The sequence below is a fragment of the Lissotriton vulgaris genome, chromosome 10, assembly GCF_964263255.1.
Source record: "Lissotriton vulgaris chromosome 10, aLisVul1.2, whole genome shotgun sequence".
NCBI lineage: Eukaryota > Metazoa > Chordata > Amphibia > Caudata > Salamandridae > Lissotriton > Lissotriton vulgaris.
In genome coordinates, this window is record NC_141698.1 from 858,983,656 (window position 1) to 859,007,958 (window position 24,303).

The 24,303-nt window shown below is 44.9% G+C and overlaps 1 protein-coding gene across 4 annotated transcripts in view; it reads left to right on the top strand.

Moving 5' to 3' along the window:
* LOC147688908 (peroxisomal carnitine O-octanoyltransferase-like) overlaps window positions 1–24,303 on the top strand; it is a 407,404-nt gene that overhangs the window by 258,054 nt on the left and 125,047 nt on the right. For all 4 annotated transcript variants that reach the window (XM_086941806.1, XM_086941805.1, XM_086941808.1 and 1 more), the window contains one exon: window positions 6,860–6,961. In XM_086941806.1, coding sequence (XP_086797932.1) covers window positions 6,860–6,961 — 102 coding nt within the window. The remainder of the gene's footprint in view (window positions 1–6,859; window positions 6,962–24,303) is intronic.

Sequence of the window (24,303 nt, forward strand, 5' to 3'; positions counted from 1 at the left end):
ATCACAGATCCTAGATTCTTCCAAAGGTTATTTTCCCTTCTTCACACAAATTGGAATTATTGATTTGGCTAGTCTCTTTATACCACCCAGAGATGTTAGCAGCAAAGGGCACTCCAGTCATTAGATGTCAAAAGAGCTCTAATGTTTTGCATTGACAGAATAAAATCTATCCGCAAGACACAAAAATATTTAGCTGCTTTCACCAAGCTTCTCTTCGGAAATCCTATTTCAATCTTGTGCGGCTTGATGGATAGTCAAGAGCATACTAGGCCTGAATGGTGAACTCCACTCCGTTTGTGGAGTTTGAAGAGTTCTTCGCGCTCCGCGGAGCATGCAGGCTTCCAAAAAACTCAGCATTGCAAAGCAGAGCGATATTTTTTCCTCACTGGCTAACTCTAAGTGGGCAAGCGCGAGTGAGGAAAATTCATTGCTAGACCACCTCCCAGCAAGATTTATCAAAGCAAGCGGTCTCAGATTGTCTCGACCACTCGTGTTGAGAAACCATCCGTTCATGTTGAGAATGCTGTTGCTCGAGTAGAAAATCGACTTGAGCGGCAGAAAGAAGCTGCGTCCACTTGTGCTGCACATGGTGCCGTTCGCGCTGGACAAACACGGGCACTAAACATCAGTGCGCCGGCCGAGACCTAACTCACTCCGCCGCGTGCGGAACTCTGCGTAGCGCAGTGGAGTTTTTTGGTCACTACGCGGAACTCCACCTAAACCATACAAACATGATACAACAAAAGACACAGTTCAGTTTGTACCCAGAGCATGTTCCACAGAAAGATGGGAACTACAGTGGCATTTTTAGGACACATAAAAGTAGCAGACTTCTGTAAGGCTGTTAAATGGTCAACACCGCACACCCTCACATTATTGTGTGACAATTTAAGATGGCAAAAAGATTTAGTTGGGCAAACTGTGTCAAGGACCTTACTCCAACAAAATGCCTCATGAATGGGTTAGACACTTTTTAGGGATTGCACTGCTTCTTAGTCTCTCCGGAGCATGTAATCTACAGGAGCAGAAGCCATAATCGGAATTTGTTACTTACCCAGTAACTGTCTGTAGCTTGCAGTGCTGTGGGGACAAGTGTCCCCCGCCCACTGCTCTTCTGCAGCAACCAAATGTTTCCGGATGTTTTTTTACTCTAACATATTCATTAGCAGTGAATAGTACACATTCACCGTCACTATACTCCATTTGTATCACTCCCATATTGGGGGAAAAACAATCTTAGGTGGAGTGTTTGTCCTGGTACATTGTGCTCATCAAAGGGAAGTTAAAAGAGATCTCGAGACCAAACAACGTGCAGATGTCTGTGCCTAACATTAGATGGCAGGAGTATGCAGAGCATGTGAATCTACAGCATTACAGACAGACAGTTACAAGGTAAGTAACCAACTCCATAATAATGCTGCAGTGTAAAACGTCAAAATTAGTTAAAATGCAACATTTATTTTTCCTGTCTCGACCTGCATTTCCCTCGTGATGAAAATCCTTCATAGAGACCTAATAGTACAGAGAACGTGATAGCAGGTGGGAAACTGAAAAACTCCATTGCATCGCAAAATTGCAAAAATCACAAAACAGTTCAACAACACTCATAAACATCCAAATGGACTAGGAGAAGGAAAGACTAATAAAGAAGTGTAAATGGCCACATACTGTACAGCTGAAATTATCAGGCAGGTAAAAGGCAGCTGGTACATAAAACAGATAAAGTTATCCCGCTTTAGTATTGATTCCAGAATATTGTGCTATCAGAACATAATGGATTTACAAAAGGGGGTGGTGATGAACAGAGTGTCTGAATTGAGCAGACCACTCTTACCCAGTCCAAAGATCAGGGCTTGATCCATCACCGTTATTTATCTCACTGCCCCATCCCAGCTCAGAACCTGGCTATATGCAAATCAGTCTGTCCCTGGCCCAGTGCATCATGGGAACAGGGCAGACTAAACTACCAAGCCAATTCTTTACCAGAAAGGAGACAAGCTACCGGGGACCGGTTTCTGGCATTTCAGCCTCTTCGGCCCGGCTTGCTTGAATCCTGATGGAGCAGTGAGAAAGGGACTCATGTCTGAGTATACCCTGCCACACCTATAGTGGCCAAAATCGATTTACAAAAGGGGGTGGTGATGAACAGAGTGTCTGAATTGAGCAGACCACTCTTACCCAGTCCAAAGATCAGGGCTTGATCCATCACCGTTATTTATCTCACTGCCCCATCCCAGCTCAGAACCTGGCTATATGCAAATCAGTCTGTCCCTGGCCCAGTGCATCATGGGAACAGGGCAGACTAAACTACCAAGCCAATTCTTTACCAGAAAGGAGACAAGCTACCGGGGACCGGTTTCTGGCATTTCAGCCTCTTCGGCCCGGCTTGCTTGAATCCTGATGGGGTTTTTGTGGGTTTTAGGAACCCCGTAGATGATTGGTATCCTGGTGAACGAAGGGGTGAGAAACTCGGCTTCCTGTTCACAGATATCACCATTCATGACTCCTCTTTCGGTTATTTGCAAGATGCGACGCTTGAGGGCTGGTTCCGGGTTTCTGGTGATTTTTACGTAGTATTCACGGGCAGACAGAAGGATGTTCATCTTCTCTATGTAAGTTGGTGTGTCAAAGATAACGATACCCCCTCCCTTATCGCAGGGTTTTATCAAGGAACCTATTGAACCAACCCGGACATTTGATCAACGGTCCCCTTGTCACCTAAAACCATCTTTGCCTAGTGTTGTAGGATGTATGATGTGTGAATGTCTTCGTATGAATGTTAAGGGTATGTCAGTATGAAGTTAGAACCACCATTTAATTGTTGTCATGATGTTTATTTATTCTGATGCTAAATAACTTATATTTATATACTAATATAATGAATTCATAGAAATAAAAAATAAATTTTGATAAAATCAAACTGGTTATATGATTTGCTTGGGTTCAGGACAAGTTTTATAATACAAAGGACCTCTCCTAGGCCATCGTTTAAAACTACTGTGGGCAGGTCCCCTCCCTGTGTTTGATCGAAGACGGCTGTAATGCCAGAAACCGGTCCCCGGGAGCTTGTTTCCTTCCCAGTGTAAGAATTGGCTTTTGTAGTTTGGTTTGCCCTGTTCCCATCATGCACTGGGACAGGAACAGACTAATTTGCATACAGCCAGGTTCTGAAACTGGGATGGTGCAGTGAGCTAAAAAACGGTGTTGGATCTAGCCCTGATCTCTTGACTGGGTGAGAGCTTTCTGCTTAATTCAGAGACTCTGTCCCTCACCACCCCTTGTTGTAAATATTTTTGTCCACCCTAAACGTGGAAGGGTATTCTCAGATGTGAGACCCTTGCTCATTGCACCATCAGGATTCAAGCAAACCGGGCCGAAGACGGCTGTAATGCCAGAAACCGGTCCCCGGGAGCTTGTTTCCTTCCCAGTGTAAGAATTGGCTTTTGTAGTTTGGTTTGCCCTGTTCCCATCATGCACTGGGACAGGAACAGACTAATTTGCATACAGCCAGGTTCTGAAACTGGGATGGTGCAGTGAGCTAAAAAACGGTGTTGGATCTAGCCCTGATCTCTTGACTGGGTGAGAGCTTTCTGCTTAATTCAGAGACTCTGTCCCTCACCACCCCTTGTTGTAAATATCAGAACATAATGGGCAAAATATTAAGAGGGTAAGGGTGTATAGATATACCACCACAAATATGTACCTTGACGGTGTACATACTATACAGATACATATATGTAGGGTTCAGTACAGTAAATGTATATTTAGCTACGTGCGCCTACCTTGTTTTCGGTCTTCAATATTTGGGCAGTATGTTCCTTAATATCTTGGCCTCGATATTTTGATAGCATAATGTTTTTCTAGTCCATGTTTAAACATACAAAACAACAAGTTCAACAGATAATTTCAGGCCTTGTAGACGTCTAGTGAAAACAAGAACTTAAATATACAAACACTTACGTTATACTTTGTAGTCAAAATCATGAGCAAATCATAAGTTTTTATGGAAAATTCCTACTCCAGATTTTAAGAGATGTTCGCCTGAGGAGCCTCTGCATGGACTGAGGAGCCGCTGTAGTGACTGAGGAGCCTCTGCATGGTCTGAGGAGCCGCTTGCACTTTCCATAACCTTGGCAAACACTTGGACCAAAATCCCCCCTCTTTCCACAAGAGAAGATGTCCAATGAAATCTGCACCTATTGTGAAAGGCGGTGAATGGAGTGTACTGCACCTATTGTGAAAGGCGGTGAATGGAGTGTACGAGACGCACAGCACCTTCCTTTGAATGGTCCTATGGTCATCAAACTGACATACCCTCAAGGCCTCTACCTAGGATGTAGGTGCTAGGGAATTATGGGATTGGTAGGCTCGCAGTTTTCATTGCCTTTTGTGTGAAGATATAGATCAGCGATTCAGAAAAGGGGGTGGTGATGAACCACCATAAGCGTGGAAGGGTATACTCAGATGTGAGTCCCTAGCTCATTGCACCATCAGGATTCAAGCAAGCCGGGCCAAAGACGGCTGAAATGCCAGAAACCGGTCCCCGGTAGCTTGTTTCCTTCCCAGTATAAGAATTGGCTTGGTAGTTTGGTCTGCCCTGTTCCCATGATGCACTGGGCCAGGGTCAGACTAATTTGCATATAGCCAAGTTCTGAGCTGGGATGGTGCAGTGAGCTAAAAAACGGTGATGGATCAAGCCCTGATCTTTGGACTGGGTAAGAGTGGTCTGCTTAATTCAGACACTCTGTTCATCACCACCCCCTTTTCTGAATCGATATAGATCAGCAGCATTCTTCAAACGACAAGGCAAAAGTGGGGAAGTAGAAATTGACTGATGAATGTCTATGAATGTTATTATGTAAGATGAGACCATTTGCCTGCTTCAATGTAAACCGATCTGATTGGGTCAAGAGTGTTTTATCAGTATGAGTATAGCGATAGAAACATACAAAGGATGGCAAAGAGGCCTAGAGAGGGAAAGAGAGAGAATAGGAAAAAATATGGGGAGCTGAAAAACAAGAATGGAATGGAGGCATAGGCTGCTCTGGTGATAGGCTTTGAAGTGGCTTGAATGGTAGGTGGGTGTTGTTGGTAAGGGTATATGGGAGAATTGGAGAGAATTTGTTGAAAGTATGTTGTCAAGAGCCATCCAAAATTGATCAAACAAATCAGTGGCTGGGCCACGAGGACAGGCAAAGAGAACCCGAGGTGGCCAAGAGGAGATTCGTGAGTGGTATTGATGTGTTCAGATCAAGAGGGTGTTTCTGTAAAAATGCCTGAGAGAGAGTGTGCTTTGAAGAGTGAATTGATTCATTTACACTTATAGACCATAAGGTTTTTCTAAAATCTCAAGGCGTGAGCAGGAATGATTAGTCATCAACTGAACTGAATCCTTGTTGAACGCTTCCAGATAAAATAAAATTGTAGCATCCCATTCCAGCACAGCTTGTCTTCACTGCAGTGTTCAATAGGAATCCTCAACTGTGTAGGTATTACAAAGCTAGCATGGGAGCAACAAATGTTGGCCTTCATCGTGAAGAACATGATGACATCCACAACTTATTTGTCTCTAGAGTGAGCACCAAACAAAAAATCGCAATCCCTTTTACTGCACACAAAGCATTTTATAATGGACCTCACACATTTTTGCCACCACTTCCACACACGAAATAATAATTTCTTTCAAGTTTTTTTTAATCAGTCCAAAGAGGGTCAAGAGCAAACTATATGGAGGAACAGGCAAAAAGTGTTTTTTGGCAATTTGGGCTTGGAGCTGAGATCACAAACCAGCCATCTGCTGTTCAGGGGAAAGCTTTCTAGATTATAGATACACAGTCGTAAACAGCTCTTTTGTGTCTCCCGCTGTCCTACCTCTCTTTAAACTGTTCTCACTTACAATGGCAGAAAATTTAAGATGATGGATTGAATACTCGCTAACCTCTTAGCCCTTGGCAGTCACTTGGGTCTCATACACTCTATTGTTTTTCGCCACTATGTCACATAAGACTGAGCCTTACTTCAATAGGAACAGTCAAGCCTGAATTGCCAGGTCAGGTCCTTCCTAACTATGCCATACCACAGGGCTCTTCTCTTCAAGGAAGATTTAACCAAAACCGTACAATGAAACAGGGCTTCAGTGATATGACAGGACACTTGAGTTTAGAAATAGGAAACGCTTAACACTACCATGGTTCACCAGCATACTTGGGTACAAAAGTGCACTGAAGCAACTACCAGGCTGTACATTGCACTTTATAAACAAGTCACACTAAAGTAACAGTTGGTGTAGTCTGTGATTGCATTTTCTATGTTGTCTGCATGAGCATGTGCGTTTATTTGCATATACCTGCATGTGTACTCTATGCCTCTATGTATCTTCCGAAATGTGTGTCTATAATGTTTGTGTTTGAAATATAAAGGCATGTTGATTGGCTTTGCCAATGCTTGTTTCACAAGAGTTCAAAACGCTGATGGGACAGCCATTGTTCCAACGACATTTCAATGTAGAGGAAGTGGGTGCCAGCGCACATTAAACACTCTTATAGAAAGTTATGTTTTTTTTAAACTACAGTTTTAGACCATGTAATCCTCCAAGTCAAGGAGCAAAGCTGTATTTTTTATTTCTTGATGCCATTTCCTTTATGTATTTTTCACTTTTGCCAATACCAATGTAAACTAGGTCTAACTATTCATATATGATTAGATTTTTCATTAGTCAAATCTTAGTTATGCCATTCAGATATTGTATCTCCCTTATACCCCTTATACACCACCATTGATTTGTCTTTGCTGACAAAAAGTCTAAAAAATGAACAATTTGAGTCAAACACTTGAAATATGTTTAATTCTTTTCCTTCAGATTACCTTGGCTGCATTGACAGGTGATCCAACAATACGTTGGGGCGACAAATCCTACAACTGTCTGACATTTTCTAATGGGATCTTTGGTTCAAACTGTGATGTAAGTGACTACACATTGACTTTTGTAATATAAAAATACACATTGACATTTGTATCCAAATCTGGCTCAATGGATCACACATTTGAATTAACTCTGCCATTAATGTAGCACTAGTAAATTTTGATCACTTGCCAGTGTATGGCATCCAAGTTTCTAACAAATTACTGGATATCTACATTTGTCCTTTAGATATATATATATATTTGTATATTTCTACAGTGGTCTTCAATTTTGATCTGAAATGCTGTTTCTGTGGTTACCTCTTGAATTGTTTTTTTGACCCGTCTCGTACAGTATTGCTATCATTTAGGATTATCTACATTGGTAGGGAGTTGCGAAACCTTTCTCATGGTTTTTGGGACCAATTTATAGATCATGTCACATCTAATCTTAAGCCATCATTAAAAAAAGTCCAGTATGGCCTTCATATGTAATATTACAGACATTATCCTGTTTTACGGCAGTCCAAAATATTGTGTTTGATCCTGATCCACGGAGTGCTGAGATTTTTGCCATTTTGTATAACATTTATTCTTTCTTACATCTTTGTACGTGTTCATATAGTATACACTACACACTTGAAATTCTCCAAGTGATTTTTACTCGCTCACTTTGTCCATTCAGCTTGTAGTTTAGACACACATTTCACTACTCAGCACAAAAGAGATTCTGCTAAGGTAATGAATGGCATGTTTCATTAAGCTAATGCAAATATGTTGCAGTTACTAAAAATATATTTAAGATTTGAATAAAACCAATGTTTTCAGAAAGGAGCTATCGGAAAACGCTTTCCTATACTCATTTAATATAATTCCATTAAGAAGAAAAACTCATCCAATAATTTTTTTTACTGGCAAAATCTTTTCTCTTGTGAGGCAAGATAAGAGACCGTATTATTTAAAGGATGGAAGGTCACTCACAGGTCCAGCACACACCCACCACCTGAAATATGTTTTCGGAGTGGAGGCCTGGGCCATGTCTACAAAATAAACACTGCCCAGAAAGCACTGACTTCTTGAGTTAGTGCATGCACTTCATAGAGCACAGAACAGAAACAATGAGGGCCCGATTTACAAAGAGCCTTTGCAGTCCATGCAAAGGCTCCTCAGTCCATGCAGAGGCTCCTCAGACCATGCAGCGGCTCCTCAGACCATGCAGCGGCTCCTCAGACCATGCAGAGGCTCCTCAGACCATGCAGAGGCTCCTCAGACCATGCAGAGGCTCCTCAGACCATGCAGAGGCTCCTCAGACCATGCAGAGGCTCCTCAGACCATGCAGAGGCTCCTCAGACCATGCAGAGGCTCCTCAGACCATGCAGAGGCTCCTCAGACCATGCAGCGGCTCCTCAGACCATGCAGCGGCTCCTCAGTCCATGCAGCGGCTCGTCAGTCCATGCAGCGGCTCGTCAGTCCATGCAGCGGCTCGTCAGTCCATGCAGCGGCTCGTCAGTCCATGCAGCGGCTCGTCAGTCCATGCAGCGGCTCGTCAGTCCATGCAGCGGCTCGTCAGTCCATGCAGCGGCTCGTCAGTCCATGCAGCGGCTCGTCAGTCCATGCAGCGGCTCGTCAGTCCATGCAGCGGCTCGTCAGTCCATGCAGCGGCTCGTCAGTCCATGCAGCGGCTCGTCAGTCCATGCAGCGGTAATCAGTCCATGCAGCGGTAATCAGTCCATGCAGAGGCTCCTCCGTCCATGCAGAGGCTCCTCCGTCCATGCAGAGGCTCGTCAGTCCATGCAGCGGCTCGTCAGTCCATGCTCCTCCGTCCATGCAGAGGCTCCTCCGTCCATGCAGAGGCTCCTCCGTCCATGCAGAGGCTCGTCAGTCCATGCAGCGGCTCGTCAGTCCATGCAGCGGCTCGTCAGTCCATGCAGCGGCTCGTCAGTCCATGCAGCGGCTCGTCAGTCCATGCAGCGGCTCGTCAGTCCATGCAGCGGCTCGTCAGTCCATGCAGCGGCTCGTCAGTCCATGCAGCGGCTCGTCAGTCCATGCAGCGGTAATCAGTCCATGCAGCGGTAATCAGTCCATGCAGAGGCTCCTCCGTCCATGCAGAGGCTCCTCCGTCCATGCAGAGGCTCCTCCGTCCATGCAGAGGCTCGTCAGTCCATGCAGCGGCTCGTCAGTCCATGCTCCTCCGTCCATGCAGAGGCTCCTCCGTCCATGCAGAGGCTCCTCCGTCCATGCAGAGGCTCGTCAGTCCATGCAGCGGCTCGTCAGTCCATGCAGCGGCTCGTCAGTCCATGCAGCGGCTCGTCAGTCCATGCAGCGGCTCGTCAGTCCATGCAGAGGCTCCTCAGTCCATGCAGAGGCTCCTCAGTCCATGCAGCGGCTCCTCAGTCCATGCAGCGGCTCCTCAGTCCATGCAGCGGCTCCTCAGTCCATGCAGCGGCTCCTCAGTCCATGCAGCGGCTCCTCAGTCCATGCAGTGGCTCCTCAGTCCATGCAGAGGCTCCTCCGTCCATGCAGAGGCTCCTCCGTCCATGCAGAGGCTTGTCAGTCCATGCAGCGGCTCGTCAGTCCATGCAGCGGCTCGTCAGTCCATGCAGCGGCTCGTCAGTCCATGCAGCGGCTCGTCAGTCCATGCAGCGGCTCGTCAGTCCATGCAGCGGCTCGTCAGTCCATGCAGCGGCTCGTCAGTCCATGCAGCGGCTCGTCAGTCCATGCAGCGGCTCGTCAGTCCATGCAGCGGCTCGTCAGTCCATGCAGAGGCTCCTCAGTCCATGCAGAGGCTCCTCCGTCCATGCAGAGGCTCCTCCGTCCATGCAGAGGCTCCTCCGTCCATGCAGAGGCTCCTCCGTCCATGCAGAGGCTCCTCCGTCCATGCAGAGGCTCCTCCGTCCATGCAGAGGCTCCTCCGTCCATGCAGAGGCTCCTCCGTCCATGCAGAGGCTCCTCCGTCCATGCAGAGGCTCCTCCGTCCATGCAGAGGCTCCTCCGTCCATGCAGAGGCTCCTCCGTCCATGCAGAGGCTCCTCCGTCCTGCAGAGGCTCCTCCGTCCATGCAGAGGCTCCTCCATCCATGCAGAGGCTCCTCAGTCACTACAGCGGCTCCTCAGTCCATGCAGAGGCTCCTCAGTCCATGCAGAGGCTCCTCAGTCCATGCAGAGGCTCCTCAGTCCATGCAGCGGCTCCTCAGACCATGCAGCGGCTCCTCAGACCATGCAGCGGCTCCTCAGACCATGCAGCGGCTCCTCAGACCATGCAGCGGCTCCTCAGTCCATGCAGAGGCTCCTCAGTCCATGCAGAGGCTCCTTAGTCACTACAGCGGCTCCTCAGTCCATGTAGAGGCTCCTCAGTCGTGGCGCTCTCTCCGCGCTCATTGCGTAACCTTCGTTTTGCCGTTCTCATTGTCGGGATTCCGCCACAGGTGCAGAGTCTCTTTCTGAACCGGGCCCAGAGTCACCAATGGTCTGGCCCTCCATGTTTCAATGCAGGTGGCCACTAGCCTGTAAAAGGGGGCCAGTGAATTCCAGAAGTGTGAGCCAAGTCACAAACGTTCACCCGCTCTCATACAGGGTCTGTTCCCTCCCAGGTAACACCATTCCATGGATGGCATCGCAAACCAGCATTAAAAGGTCTCGTGGGTTGTAAATGTCTAGATGGCAATATAGAACCATATTACTCATTGAGCCTTTAAATATTGCAAGTTTTTTTGACTGCAATTACGTTTTTTTTTGTCTCGAGCGGCACCCTCAGGGCATTACTTTCCATCGTGCAAAATTACTGTTTTTCAGCCCTTTCTTAGAATATATTGAAAAATATTCATTTTCTGCGAATATTCTAGAACGGGAGGTTCAATGAATATTTCACAAAATGTACACATTCGCTAAATACTCAGGACTAGCATTAGAATAGTAAATGTCCTTCCCAAAACCCGAGGGCGCATTGGTACGGTTGATTGAAAACCGTAAATGAACGTTTAGGCTGTTTGTCTTTCTGTAGTAAAAAAGCAATAAAATGTATTCTCATGCAGGTCCGAATTTGCGTTTTATGCCAACATGCTTAGAGTTGTTAAAAAAAAATGCTTGTCATCTGTGAAAATGTAAGATTTTTGAAGATGCAGTTTATAAGTTCAGCTTTCAGTGAGACCTGATTTCAATATGAATGTTCAGTTTTTTTAACTTTAAGCAGTGGCAGTGGAGGATGTCTGTAAAGTGTAATTGGTCTATAAATTACTTAATGCTTAAAGAAACAAATGGGCATAATCAAGCTTGAACTAGCCCCTCCATTATATGAAAAAAATATCCATATTTCACAGCAAATATTGTCATGTCCCCGAAGTAGCATCCTAGGTTGTGAATATATGGGGTTTGCAGCCATTGTTTTTGTGCATCAAAAGTTGCAAAACTTGTAATACGTAGAGTAAAAACTAGAAGCAATCTATGGAAATCTTCAGCAAAATGTAAACCAACAAAATATACTAAATTGTTTACAAGAAAGAATGCTAGGTTCTAGGTTTGAATCAAAATATCATTTGTGTGATTCCCTATAACCATATGACGACTATGCTTGTGATAAGTTTGAGTACACTAAGAATCATGATCCTTATGTAAAAATTCATAATTCCTCGGGCTGTGCTTGCGATCAAGTGGTGAAAATCCTGGGAAAAATACGTTACAAATGCAACTATATGAAAATGCAACAAGACTAGCACATTTAAAAAAAAATATTCTAGTGTTTTTGTTCAGTTCTTGGGGTTTTCACACTAACTTTCAAGTTCACTAGCATGACTCGTCAATACTAGCAGGATACTAAAAAGGACAGTGAAATAAAATAAAAAAATAAAAAAAAACAAGAATCCATTGAGAGGCTGGGTGCTTTCCCAATACAACAGCAATTGCTCATGAAGGAAACACTTACAGAATAATTAAAGGAGGTTGCTCGAGCAAATCAATTTAGTATCTATGCAAAGCAATTTACCCTACAAAGCACCCAGTGAAGTGCATCAATAGAAGTATACATGTATTGCAAAATCGATATTGGTGTACATTATTCCAATTAATACATTTAATAGATTAAGGACAATGTTTTTTCAGATCTAAAATAGCTGTCCAATTTTAGCATGCACAAATATATGTCTAGACAATAAATGTAATATAACAAACAGCTGGGTTACATATATGTGCTATTCTGCAAGATTAAAAATACATTCCATAAGTTCTTTTCATGTGTTGCTGAAAGGTACGGGAAAAGCGGTTAATTATATGTATTCATTGGGCGACCTCACCTTGTAAAAAATCACTACCTGTACTGCGTCCAGTCAGATTAGTTTGAAAAACCTCAGCTCAAACTTGTAACCCCGAACAGTCAGGCTTTATCAAGCATTAAGAAGTACCAAAACAGTTGAATAAGAAAGTAGCAAGACTCAGTAAAAATCTGTCACAATTTATCCCCAAAAGATGTATTTTTATCTTTAAATAGAAACCTCAACAACAAAAATCCACTGAAGGGGTCTAGATTTATGAATTTTCAAGGGAACAATAAATCACTACTTTTTCACCTAACGCAATAGATCATTGTAATGGACCACACTAGCTAAAATCTTTGTAAAACATTTATAAAGTTGTAAAATACTACCATGGCTGGCATTGGGTGACCTGCTCTGCCTAAGTTCCACTCTTTGGTCCCTGTGACTTGCTTCCTGCCAGTTAGCTCGCAATTAAAGCAGTCTCCGGTCCATTTCCAGGCTCTATAGGTGAAACACCATAGACTTTAGTTGAGTGGTCCTGGTGCATGATGCTGAAGATACTGACCTAGTGATGAGTCTTCCTGTGGCCACCCCTTGGTCAACTAATATAGTCTGGCACCATTGACCACAAGGGGCCGATGTCCCTCGAAGTCCAGGTCAGGTCATTTAAATACAGTTGCCTCTGACCTACTGGGCTCAGAGTTACAGCGACACCAGCGATTCCCTTTAACTGGTGATAGCTTCCTTGCTAGGCGACTAAACTGCATTCTGACGACTCTCCCTGATCCAGCAGACTCCGATGCAGTTTTGAAGGTTGTAACTCCATCTCTCAGCTTGCACTTCGATGGTCAGTAGCAGTCAGGCGTTCTTGGCTACCAACAGCAAGGCAGGCTTCTTCAGCTTTTTTCGCCCTGTTATAACAGGAAGTCAACCAACTGGCAATTGGAGTCACTGCTTTTGTTTGAGGCTCAATAATGACCTTTTCTCAAGCAGGGCCCCACAGTCAAAGTCCTTTCTTTGTTAGACTAAGGAGCAGCAGGTACAGTTCAGTCTTTGGTGCTGGGTCCAGTGAAAAGTAGGGCTGTCCTTCTTCGGTACTCTTTTCAATACAGACATGATCTGAGATCTGGGTGCCGCTTTTATGTCCACTATGAGTTCAGGTGTGTAGGGGTGTAGGTGGCTAACTAACCAATTGGTCCCTGCCACCTGTTGACAATTTCCTATGAAGTGTGGCATCTAGCTATCCCAGGGTGCACTGTTCTGTCCACTCACAACAAGGCAGAACCCTTCTCTTGTTTTATGAAGCTCCGTAGCCTATTGCAGAGATATGGCCACTCGGGGGCTTTACTCCCCTTAAAAAATGTGTCAATTGTGTGGGCCTGTGTTCAACCTCATGGTCACAGGTTCAAATCCTGGTGGGTCCACTCAGCCTTTCATCCTTCTGAGCTTGATAAAATAAGTACCATTAAGATGGATCACCACAAACATCTGTTATTCAGCACCAAGATACCTTTGGGGGAACATTCGTTTTATAAATACACATGTTATGTTATGCTGTATGGTGTAAAAGTGGGTGTGTTAGTGTCTGTATGACAGGATGTGTGAGTGACTGTATTAGTGGATGCATGAGTGGCTTTATGGTGAGTTAATAGTTGTGTGAGTGGCTGTATGAGTGAGTGGATGTATGTAGATCTATGAAACAGTGGGTGGGTGTATGAGTACTTGTCTATGAATTGGTGTACGAGTGATAGTGTGGGAGTGGGAGTATGAGAGGTTACATAGAGGTGTGAGTAGGTGTGCGAGTGGTTCTGTAGAAGATGTTTTCAGTGATGCCGTAAGTGACGTAATTTGAGATGTCATCAGTGATGTCACTGACCATTTCATGAATGATGTAATATGTGAGGTCTTAAGCAGTGCATTGCTGGGACAAGTTATACTTGGCTCGGGTTACATGAACTCCTGAATTTCTTTGGTTTTCTAAGAGTGAAATCTTAGCCTAACTATAACGTCCCTATAACCTTTGTTTTTGTGTGTGAATTTGTAAGGTTTTTTTAATTCTATATCCTAATTATAATGTCCCTGTAACCTTTGGTTTTTGCAGTGAATTTCTAAGTTATTTTTAATGGTGTTTCCTAACTATAAAGTCCTTGTAACCTTTGGGGTTTGTAAATGAATTTCTATTTTTTTTAAATTGTATTTCCTCACTGTAACCTGTAACCTTTGAGAGTGAATGTGTGTGAGTGCTTGAGTGTCTCAGTGAATGTGAGAGAGTGCATAAGTGTCTCAATGGGATTGTGAGGGTATGTATGGATCTGGTAGTAGCTGCATACGTGTCTCACTGGGTATGTGAGTGGGTGCAGAAGTGTCTGATTAGGTCTGTAAGTGGGTGCAGGAGTGTCTGAGTTTGTCTGTGAGTAGTTGTGAGAGTGTCTGAGTGGGTTTGCAAGTGCCTCCATGAGTATGAGAGTCAGTCTGTGAGTAAGAGCACAAGTGTCTGAGTGGGTCTATGAGTGGCTGTGTGAGTGGATGTATGGATCTGTGAGTGGCTGCATGAGTTTCTGAATCGATCTATGAGTGGGTGGGTGAGTTTGTGTCTAAGTGGGCCTGTCAGTGGGTGGGTGGGTGAGTGCCTGAGTGGGTGTCTAAGTGGATGTGTGGCTGTGTCAGCAGTGTGAGTGACTCTGCCACAAAGGAACCGCACCTGCCCTTTTATCCAACAAGAGTCCACAGTTTTGCTCAAAATATACACCGACGTGGAGTTAAATACTAAGTGCTACCTCCTTGGGTAAATGTCCTGTATGTATTCTACACTACAGCTGCGCAATGGAGCACGAGGAAATGTCACCAGTGACCTTGTCTGTGTTTTCAATGCGGTTGGTCCTGGTGCGTCTTTAACCAAAATATATGATAACATGAATCTTCCTATAGAGAAGATGGCGAGATTACAAAGGAGTAAATCTCAACCAAACAAAGGTCCTTCCTCTTCATTATGTGAAGTAAGTGCTTCTTTGCTTGGCGGAGATGTCCTCTATATTCTTCGGGCATCCAGAACTCTTCACCAAAAATCAGCAGGAATCAATCTAAGGGGACCGCTTGATAAACTGTCCATTATCATGGCAAAAGGCAGGAATACCTTTTGGATACTACTAAGGTGGGCGGGACTAAACTGGGAAGCCTCCAAGGGATTTCCACGTTTGCATACTCCTAGAAATTCAAAGGAAGAACCATTTACTCCGCGCTCACCAGAAGGGGAAAAGAAGGAACCTACTCGTCCGTCCCATACAGATTGCTCTCCAGTAGGTCAACGATGCAATTACTTCCACAAAGGATTTCAGATCGTTATTCAATATGGAATTGCTGAGAAAACACGCTTGCTTTGCCTTCACCAAGCCCAGCTTTAGGATCATATGTCCTTTACAGAAGTTGGGGCACCTGCTATGTTTCTATTTGTAGGCCGTGGTTGAGCCGGTGGAGCCTGGAGTCCACGACCTTCTGAACATGTGTGTGCTTGGCCACCCCCCCAAAGGCGAATGCGCCGATCTTTGGACCTTTATCTTTTCTTGGTTTATGTTAGGCCCAGCGGCGTTGTATTGCTGTGCCAAGTTGGTTCTGATAGGGTTACATGTTTTAGGGAATGCATTCTCCTGGGTTTTACTCTTAGATGCTCCTGGTCTGCGACTGCTGATGGGGTCTGATCTGACACGTGATGGTTATGGCTGAGCAGCTTGGTTCATATACATTTGTCACATGGAATGTGCGGGGTCTTGGGGCAGTACACAAACGACAGAGTCCACTTCTACCTCCTCAGACAGCGAACACGCATAGCCTTTTTACATGAGTCGCACCTCACGGCAACTGAGGCACTTAAACTACGAAAGAAATGGAGGGGCACAGTTTACACCACATCGTACTCTGCTTTTTCAAGGGGGGGATACCATATGGGTCCGACACCGGACACCATTTGTAGAGCTGGAACGGAAAACGGATGATCAGGGTAGGTATATTCTAGTTAAGGGCACTCTGAATGGCAGACTGATAGTCCTGGGTAGCATTTATGCCCCAAATTATGATCAGGCTGCGTTCCTGCAGAGGGTGGGGCTGGCATTATCTGGGTGGGTTGGAATACCCTGGGTACTTGGGTGGGATTGGAACGCTGTTTTAGATCTGGGCATGGACAGGTCACATCCCCCAGTCCAGGCTACTGGAGTTGGGAAACTGACTGTCTTCAACACATGGGTGGAGGGCTGGGGATTACACGAAGTTTGGCGACGACTTCACCCCACTCCTAAGGAATATTCCTTCTATTCCCCTGTGCATGATTTACATACGCGCATTGACAGATTCCTGTGCTCCCATACATTGACCGCGACGGCGGGCTCCCTGGAATATTTAGCTAAAACATTCTCGGACCATAGGCCTTTGTCACTCACGCTCTTTTGGGGCAGAGTACCAACCCCAGTACCTACATGGAGACTTAGCCCACACATTTAGAGGACGGGCCATTCCGAGCACTCCTGTCTGAAACCCTGACACACTATTGGGAGACTAACTGGGACTCTGCTTCCTCTAATCTGGTGGTGTGAGATGCGATGAAGGTAGTGAAACGAGGGGCTGCAATAGGACAGTTGGTGGGGGCTAGACAAGAGATTCACCGGACACTATGCGACGTGGAAACCAGACTTAGGGAGCTGGAGCGAGAGGTAGGTGGAGATCCCGGGAGGAAGGCTGCACTACAAGAACAACATATTTTACATGCAGAGGCACTAGAGTCACTGCTTACCATAGATTACACGGCTTATATGCAGAGACAACACACTGAAGCGGATCGCTCAGGCGCCCTGCTCGCTCGCCTAGTGCGGAATAGACCAGACCCCCGACAATTACCCAAATACGTAACCGAGAAGGCACCCTAGTGTGTGTACCCAATCCAACATTTAACCTAGCGTTCCACGATCACCTGCAGGCCTTGTATGCCCCGACGGAGGCGGACAATCCTGCACAGGTGGCCGATTTCATGTGGGACCTCCCGTTCCCGCTCTTAACAGCGGACACACAAAAGGCAATTGAGGGGCTAATGACTCAGCATGAGATACGTGCAGCGATTAAACGCCTAAATAGGAATAAGACGCCGGGCATGGATGGACTCCCTGTAGAGTTCTATTCGACCTACGCAGATACACTGGTGCCGGTCCTGGAAAAGATATATAGGACAGCGTTCGAGGAAGGCCATTTGCCCAGATCGACTATGCAGGCTCTTGTAACCTCCATACCTAGGCCGGGTAGGGATACCCTAGATTTGGTGAATTATAGGCCCCTGTCCACGTTGTCGACCGAATAAAAAATATTGAGTAAGGCTATTGCCCTGCGAATGCAGCCCCATTTGACTGCCCTAATACACCGGGACCAGTGTGGGTTCCTCTCTGGGCGAAACACTTCCCTGAACATGAGACGCCTACATTCGGCGACACCGAAAGACTTACCTCGTGCGGGATGTATTGCTCTGGATCTGAGGCAAGCGTTCGACTCCCTCTCCCAGCCTTTCATGTTTGAGGCTCTTCGTCGATTTTGCTTTCCTACTCCCTTATTGCGTTGAATTAAACTATTATACACGGACCCCACTGCCCGGGTTAGAACGGGAAGGTATGTTTCAGCAGAGTGCCCGGTTCATCGAGGTACCAGGCAGGGTTGCCCCCTGTCCCCAATGCTGTTCGTGCTGGCGCTCGAACCGCTGGCCATCGCCCTTCGTACATACGCTGCGGAGATGGGCATTCCAATAACAGGATCCCATCACATACTCTCCCTCTACGCGGATGATATGCTATTGTATCTCCGAGACCTAGAAGCTGACCATACGCTATTGGGTGAAGTCTTCCGTAGGTTTGAAATGGTATCAGGTCTGGCCATAAATCCGGATAAATCGGTGGGTTTTTATTTCTGGAGGCACCCCGTCCACCCTCGATCCCCTTTGGGGATTGTATGATCCCGGTGGAGCAGTCCACCTTTAAATACCTAGGAATCCGCATTTATAGAAAGACGGAGGACCAGGTGGATGGTAATATCTCCAGAGCGATTAATGGACTCCATGGCAGCATTGGGTTCTGAACCTCGCTCCCTTTGTCTGTCATGGGTAGGGTAGCGATAGCCAAGATGGTCATGCTCCCTAGTTTACTATATTTTTTCGTCAACCTACCGGTATGTCTCCCGCACCAAATTTTTACCACAATAAACACACTGTTGACTACTCTTATATGGGGGTCGAGTAGATGAAGGGTTAGTTTACGTAAACTCCAGCTTGGCACCAGAATGGGTGGTCTAGGTGTCCCTGACGTTCGCAGATACTATTACGCCAGCCAACTACAGTGGCTGTCTTTCTGGTTAGCTGGGAGGAACCTCCACGAGATTGACATGACGACGGATCGAGTAGACCGAGGCGAGTTACATAGCCTGTTGTTGCCCAAAACCAAGATACCACTCACATGTCATCCGTTGCTCCGCACTGCCCTCACCTGCTGGAAGAAGGCGTTGGCGTACACTGCGTCGGTAGCGCCATATGCAAGCAATATCCCCTTAGTGGGTATTCCTACTCCACAAGGACGACTTACAAACATGCGCTGCGACGCTGGGCAGAGAAAGGGGTTGAGGAAGTAGGGAGCTTTTTTGGAGACGGCTCACTGCTAGATCAGCACACCTTTGCATGAGTTACCGGGACCTCTGACAGACATTATTTATTGCACGCTACAGTATCCCACTATATTAGGATCACTTGGGCGCCGCAACGCACCACACCATTACAACACAAGCTAGTATACCTGATACATTATATGGGCACTGGGAGTCATTTGGTTCGCTGGTTGTATGCAGGGATTAGAGCACACGCAGCAATATCCCTTACTGCCCTACAGGAGATCTGGACACAGGACACAGGGGAGGAGGTCACAGACGCTACATGGCGAGTGATTACAGAACACCCGAAAACGGTTTCACGCAATGTGAAATTTAAATTTATTCAGGCCATGGTCCTACATAGGGCGTACCTCACCCCGGAGAGGATCCACCGGATGTTCCCAGACTCACCTCACCATTGTACGTGATGCAGAGCAGATGAGGTGGGATTGCTCCATATGCTCTGGGTGTGCCCACGGCTGAGAAGCTATTGGAGGGAGGTATGTCAGACACTGGGTGAGGTTTCACAGACACCGGTACGGGAGAGTGCCTTGTACTGCTTAGTAGGTGCTCGCCAGCATCCAAAATCTCTGGAAGTCAAATTGAGATTTATAGACCTTGCTCTACTGCTGGCGGTTAGGGCAATAACAATGAGATGGAAATCTCCTAGAGCACCTAGTGTAGAGACATGGCGGACTGAAATGGTAAAATGGGGTCGAGTGGAATGTGTTGCCCTTAGGAAGGAGGAGGAAGGAGGGAGGCGGAAAACACCTATGGCACTGGACTGGGAGGTAATGATGCTGGCGTTAGATAGACCAGACTTAGCGCTGTCCCAGGAAGATTGACCGCACAACATGCACAGTGAGCAGATGGCTGTGAATAATGGATGTGAGTACAGATCAAAGGCTTTGTCTATGATATTTCATTACATTGGTATGGAGTGGTCAGCAGTGTGGAACGGAGGTTTACACCACTAAGAGACCGAGATACGCAGGAGACCGGAGGGTGGGGGGTGGGATAGTTGGGGAGGACGTGGGTGGATAGGGGAATTATTCTTTTATTTGTGGCGGGATCCTGTTGCTGATGATGTATAATTTTCCGTTCTTGCACACGCTCATTGGGGAGTTGATATTCTATGACCTACAGTTGGGGTGAAAAAGAAAATCGGGATTGCTCGAATGTCTAGAATTTCTACTGTATGTTTGTTCTGGATGTGCAATCACGAATAAAGATATTTAAAAAAAAATGTTTCTATTTGTAAGACTATACTGAAGGGGGATGGGAGCACACTGCTTCACCTCCCAGCAACTTCACCACTCCGTATTATGGTAAATGCCGTTCATTTTAAATGCTTACTTGATATTTTGCTGAAGTTTTTCACCATCGTTGGTGCAGGTTAGTGCTGTCAATCTCTAGACACATGTGTTTCTAAATGTTATCCTTCATCAGTAGAGATAAAAAACGATTTTTTTCTGAGGTTGCCGAGCAAGCTGCCACAATTCTCTTAGGTGTCAGTACCTCTCTCTGGCGCACAGGTGCATCTCCAAAAGCTTGTCAGCTCAATGGCTCAAGGGAGCCTTTTCCATCAGAAGTGGGATGGGAGCACACTGCTTCATCTTCCAGCCAGTTCACCCCTTAGCATTATGGTAAATGCAGATCACTTTGAATGCATACTTGATTTTTTGCTGAAGTGTTTCACCAAGGTTGGTGCAGGTTAGTGCTGTCAATCTCTAGATACATGTGTTTCTCCACTCCATTAATAAAAGAAAAGCTCCAGGGAGTTGATGGTCCCTGGAACCACTAGAAAGCTCAGGAGGGGGTCCGTGCGACCCCCCTTCATTATTTAAAATAGTCTGGGGTGGTGGAGGTTCCTGGGGCTCAAAGAGCCTCGGAAGGAGTGTCCCATGCACCCACTTTGCTTTTTTTAAAATGATAAAATGCCCCCGGATCCCGAGCCACCTGGAGGCCCTTTTCAAAACAAGCACGGGTGCCTGCGCTTGTTTTTTAAACAATAGTTTTTACATTTTTGCTGCAAATTCATGAATTATCATGATTTTTGGTGCATTTTTTTGTTGTTGCTTTTTTGCCCTGTTAGCGTCTCAATGGGACCCCACGACCAAGGCTAGGGGGTTCGGTTATTCCTACCCTGCCCCTTTTCTTTTTTTGGGGGGTACTCCGCTGAAGCAGAGTCCTAGGATGGCTGCCAACACTTCTTGATTGAAGTGTTGCCAGCCAGTCAGGGCTTTGCAGACCTCTTAGCAAACTTGTCATTATTTGCTAATTTTTCGAGGTTGTAAATATATAAATGTGTATTCCCTTAAATTTCGAAACAACTACTGAATCGATTTACACCAAATAACACAAACCACAATCTGTGGGCCAACAGCTCACTGTCTGCTATATTTGGTGTAATACCATCCATTGGTTCAGGCTGTCGATGTGTCTACCTTTCCCATTCACATGGAGTCTTTACTTTTTTACCCCATCCCCTTTTTGTTGGTACCCTCTTGACGGATCACCCTGAAAATTTCCATGCCCAACTAGAATTACTGGCACTCTTATTTGGGATAATTTCGGTAAGACACCACCAAACTTAGAGGCAAGTCATAAAACACTTTCCTATGGAAACATGGTCCTAACTATAACCACCTACTGGGACCGTCCACGGGGGTGGGAGGTGATGGGGCGGTTGATTGGTCGCATTCATGTTGGTACAGAATCACTCAACTTTATAAAAATCGTACACGAGTACAGACAAGTACAATCGAAAGATATGGCCACAAAATTGTCCAGGTCTCTATGCAATAAATATTTAGAAAGCCTGCAAAGGTACATCAACCAACTAAAAATTACTTGTGTGGACTGTATTTCAAACATGCTGCAGATTAAAAACACTTTCCATGTTTGTGGCTTAGTCAAATTATAATTTATTTTCCGGTTATTCTAGGTGTTGCTTATTATCTTGTTTTCATATGTGACTTTGAAATGTGGCTAGGTCAGACTCCACACAATGCCATTGCCATAACCAAGATACCATTAACATCTAAGGGGGGGCTCAAGGGAACAGCTGGAAAATGGCCACCCACGTATCCAAGTGTCCTGTGTGGACAAAGGTTCACAAACAACAAAATGCAAAATTAGATCCTGTTCCCGAGCAAGAAACAATGTTTTCATGCCAAATGATCAGTCCAAGAAAGTATCAATCCACATCTTGTATTTTAGTATTCTTCTTTATGTTCTCATCCTGTTCAAAGGCCATCGATCTTTTATAGATGGTTCATGTCAACTAACAGGAGTAGCTGGTGAGGCCAAGATGTAGCCAACACGTGTTTCGTCTTGGGTATATCGCCCATAGACTTCCTCAAGGCTACAATAACAGCAATAAAGAGACATATACTCAGATGACGTTCAGTGTAATTTGTCCAAAGGTTGATGTTTTTTAAACTACTGACCATCTAGACATCAGGAGGGACTAGCGAAAAAAGAGTAATGAAGAGACTTTGAAAGAGTAGAAGAGAAGACGACCAGAAAAGTCCACCAAGTGAAAAAGCGGATCTAGTAAAGTGCCAAAAAAAAGTGCAAAATGAGAGATTGGGAGTAAAAGAAAAAAAAACACAGAGATCAGATAAAGCATGTCAGAGGGAGAGTAGAGTGACAGTATAACTAAAGAGGTGTGCACATATTCCATGGGTACAGAAGTTAATATATAAAAAGGCAGATAACCAACAAGTGCGATACTCTAGATATACCAAACCTATCTTTAAATGTCAAGGAGAGAGCAGAGTGAGCATGGTTGTGTCGCACACAAGCATATCACTCCTCAGTCGCAAATTTCGGAACCGGTCAGCCAGAGTCCAGTCTAGCCCTAAAAATAATACCATTCAGCATGGGACTAAAAGAGAGAAAGAAAATGGTATTTTTATGCTACCCTCACATACCTGTACATAACTGATTATCTGTTTTGTTGCTAACATTTACTTACCTTACTGTGTACCTGTGAATGTACACATGCTTTTTGCATATATACCATGGCTGACCTATGCATGTCTCTAAAATCTTGGATTCCTCTGGCTAATTAGACCTTTAATCTGTCTCTCACTCCTTAAAGGCTTATTTTTCCCTCATCTGTACATGCATCTCTTGATACTGTCCAACTAAAATACTGGGCTCTTGGATTTGAGACACTAGGACACACCTCAATTCTGTAGATCTAGTGTGGCCTCAATTTTGGGGCTTATCCTTAATGACCCACTTTAACCCCTGATTCATATATTAGCAACTTTCTCCTTGCAGCCCTTAATATACTGATTACAAAGACTTGTGGTATTAATACAATGCTCCCCATATAGGGACACCATATATATGATAAATGTCCCAACACAATTTACTCTATTGTCACAGCATTCTAAATAGTAACACTAGCATCATACAAAGAATATAGGCCGAACAACTAGCCTTTTGACCAGGTCCCCTTATGCCTGTCTGTCCTCTTATAGCCGTTTCTGTCAGCATATATTAGTTGCTATAGCTTTTAATTGGATAGAACTTATATGCATCTTGACTATATTTCACCGTGTTAGTTTTCGTATCCTTACTTGCAGATATAGCTTTTAGCTGTAGGAGCTTTTATGTATCTTGACTATACACCACTGTGATATTTACATATTCTCACTTGCTTTTGTATCCCTTATGTTTGTATGTCTATCACACAAATTTCGTCCCGAAACATACTCTTTTTTTGATACTCTTGCATGTATTTCAATTACCATTACTAGATGGCGGCCATTCTGAACGCCAATTGGGAACTGTCCATCCTCTCTTTTTTGTTGACACTCAAGCGAACGCGCTTTTCCGCCTACTTATAACGGGGTGGTTTCAGACTCCAATTCACTTCAAGCCGGTTTTTCATCCTTACGGGAGTACTCTCCAAACGCGGTAAGTTTCTGCAGATTGTGCCTTTGACTTGTGTGATCTCTACCGTTTTAGGGTCTAGCGATGTCCTTTATGACACTGGAGCTCCTGCTTGGCAGCTAACCCTCCATATATACTCGCTTTCCTCTAACCCAGGTACTGTTTATAACTAGTCTCCCACAATGTTCTGAATAGTTTGGCATTAAATGACATAACTTGAATTTTCATATATACTCGCTTTCCTCTAATCCAGATATTGCTTATACTTAGTCTCTCACGATGTTCTGAGTAGCTTGGCATTAAATGACATAAACTTGATTTTTTGTATTTGTGCACTTTGAATAACCGGGAGTCTCACATTACATCGCATCATTTTACTCTCTATAAAGCTTGTGACTGTTGAGATGTATTTCGCTCAGATTTGACCTACATGTCCTTATATTTTCTTGAAGCATACAGGTTTCTATTTTTATTGCTAGTATTGAAATTGACAGTCTAAGACTGTTGACAACCTTTTTACAATTTGATTATGACTAATGTATGTCATTTTGCCTTTATATACATATTTATATACTTCACTATAC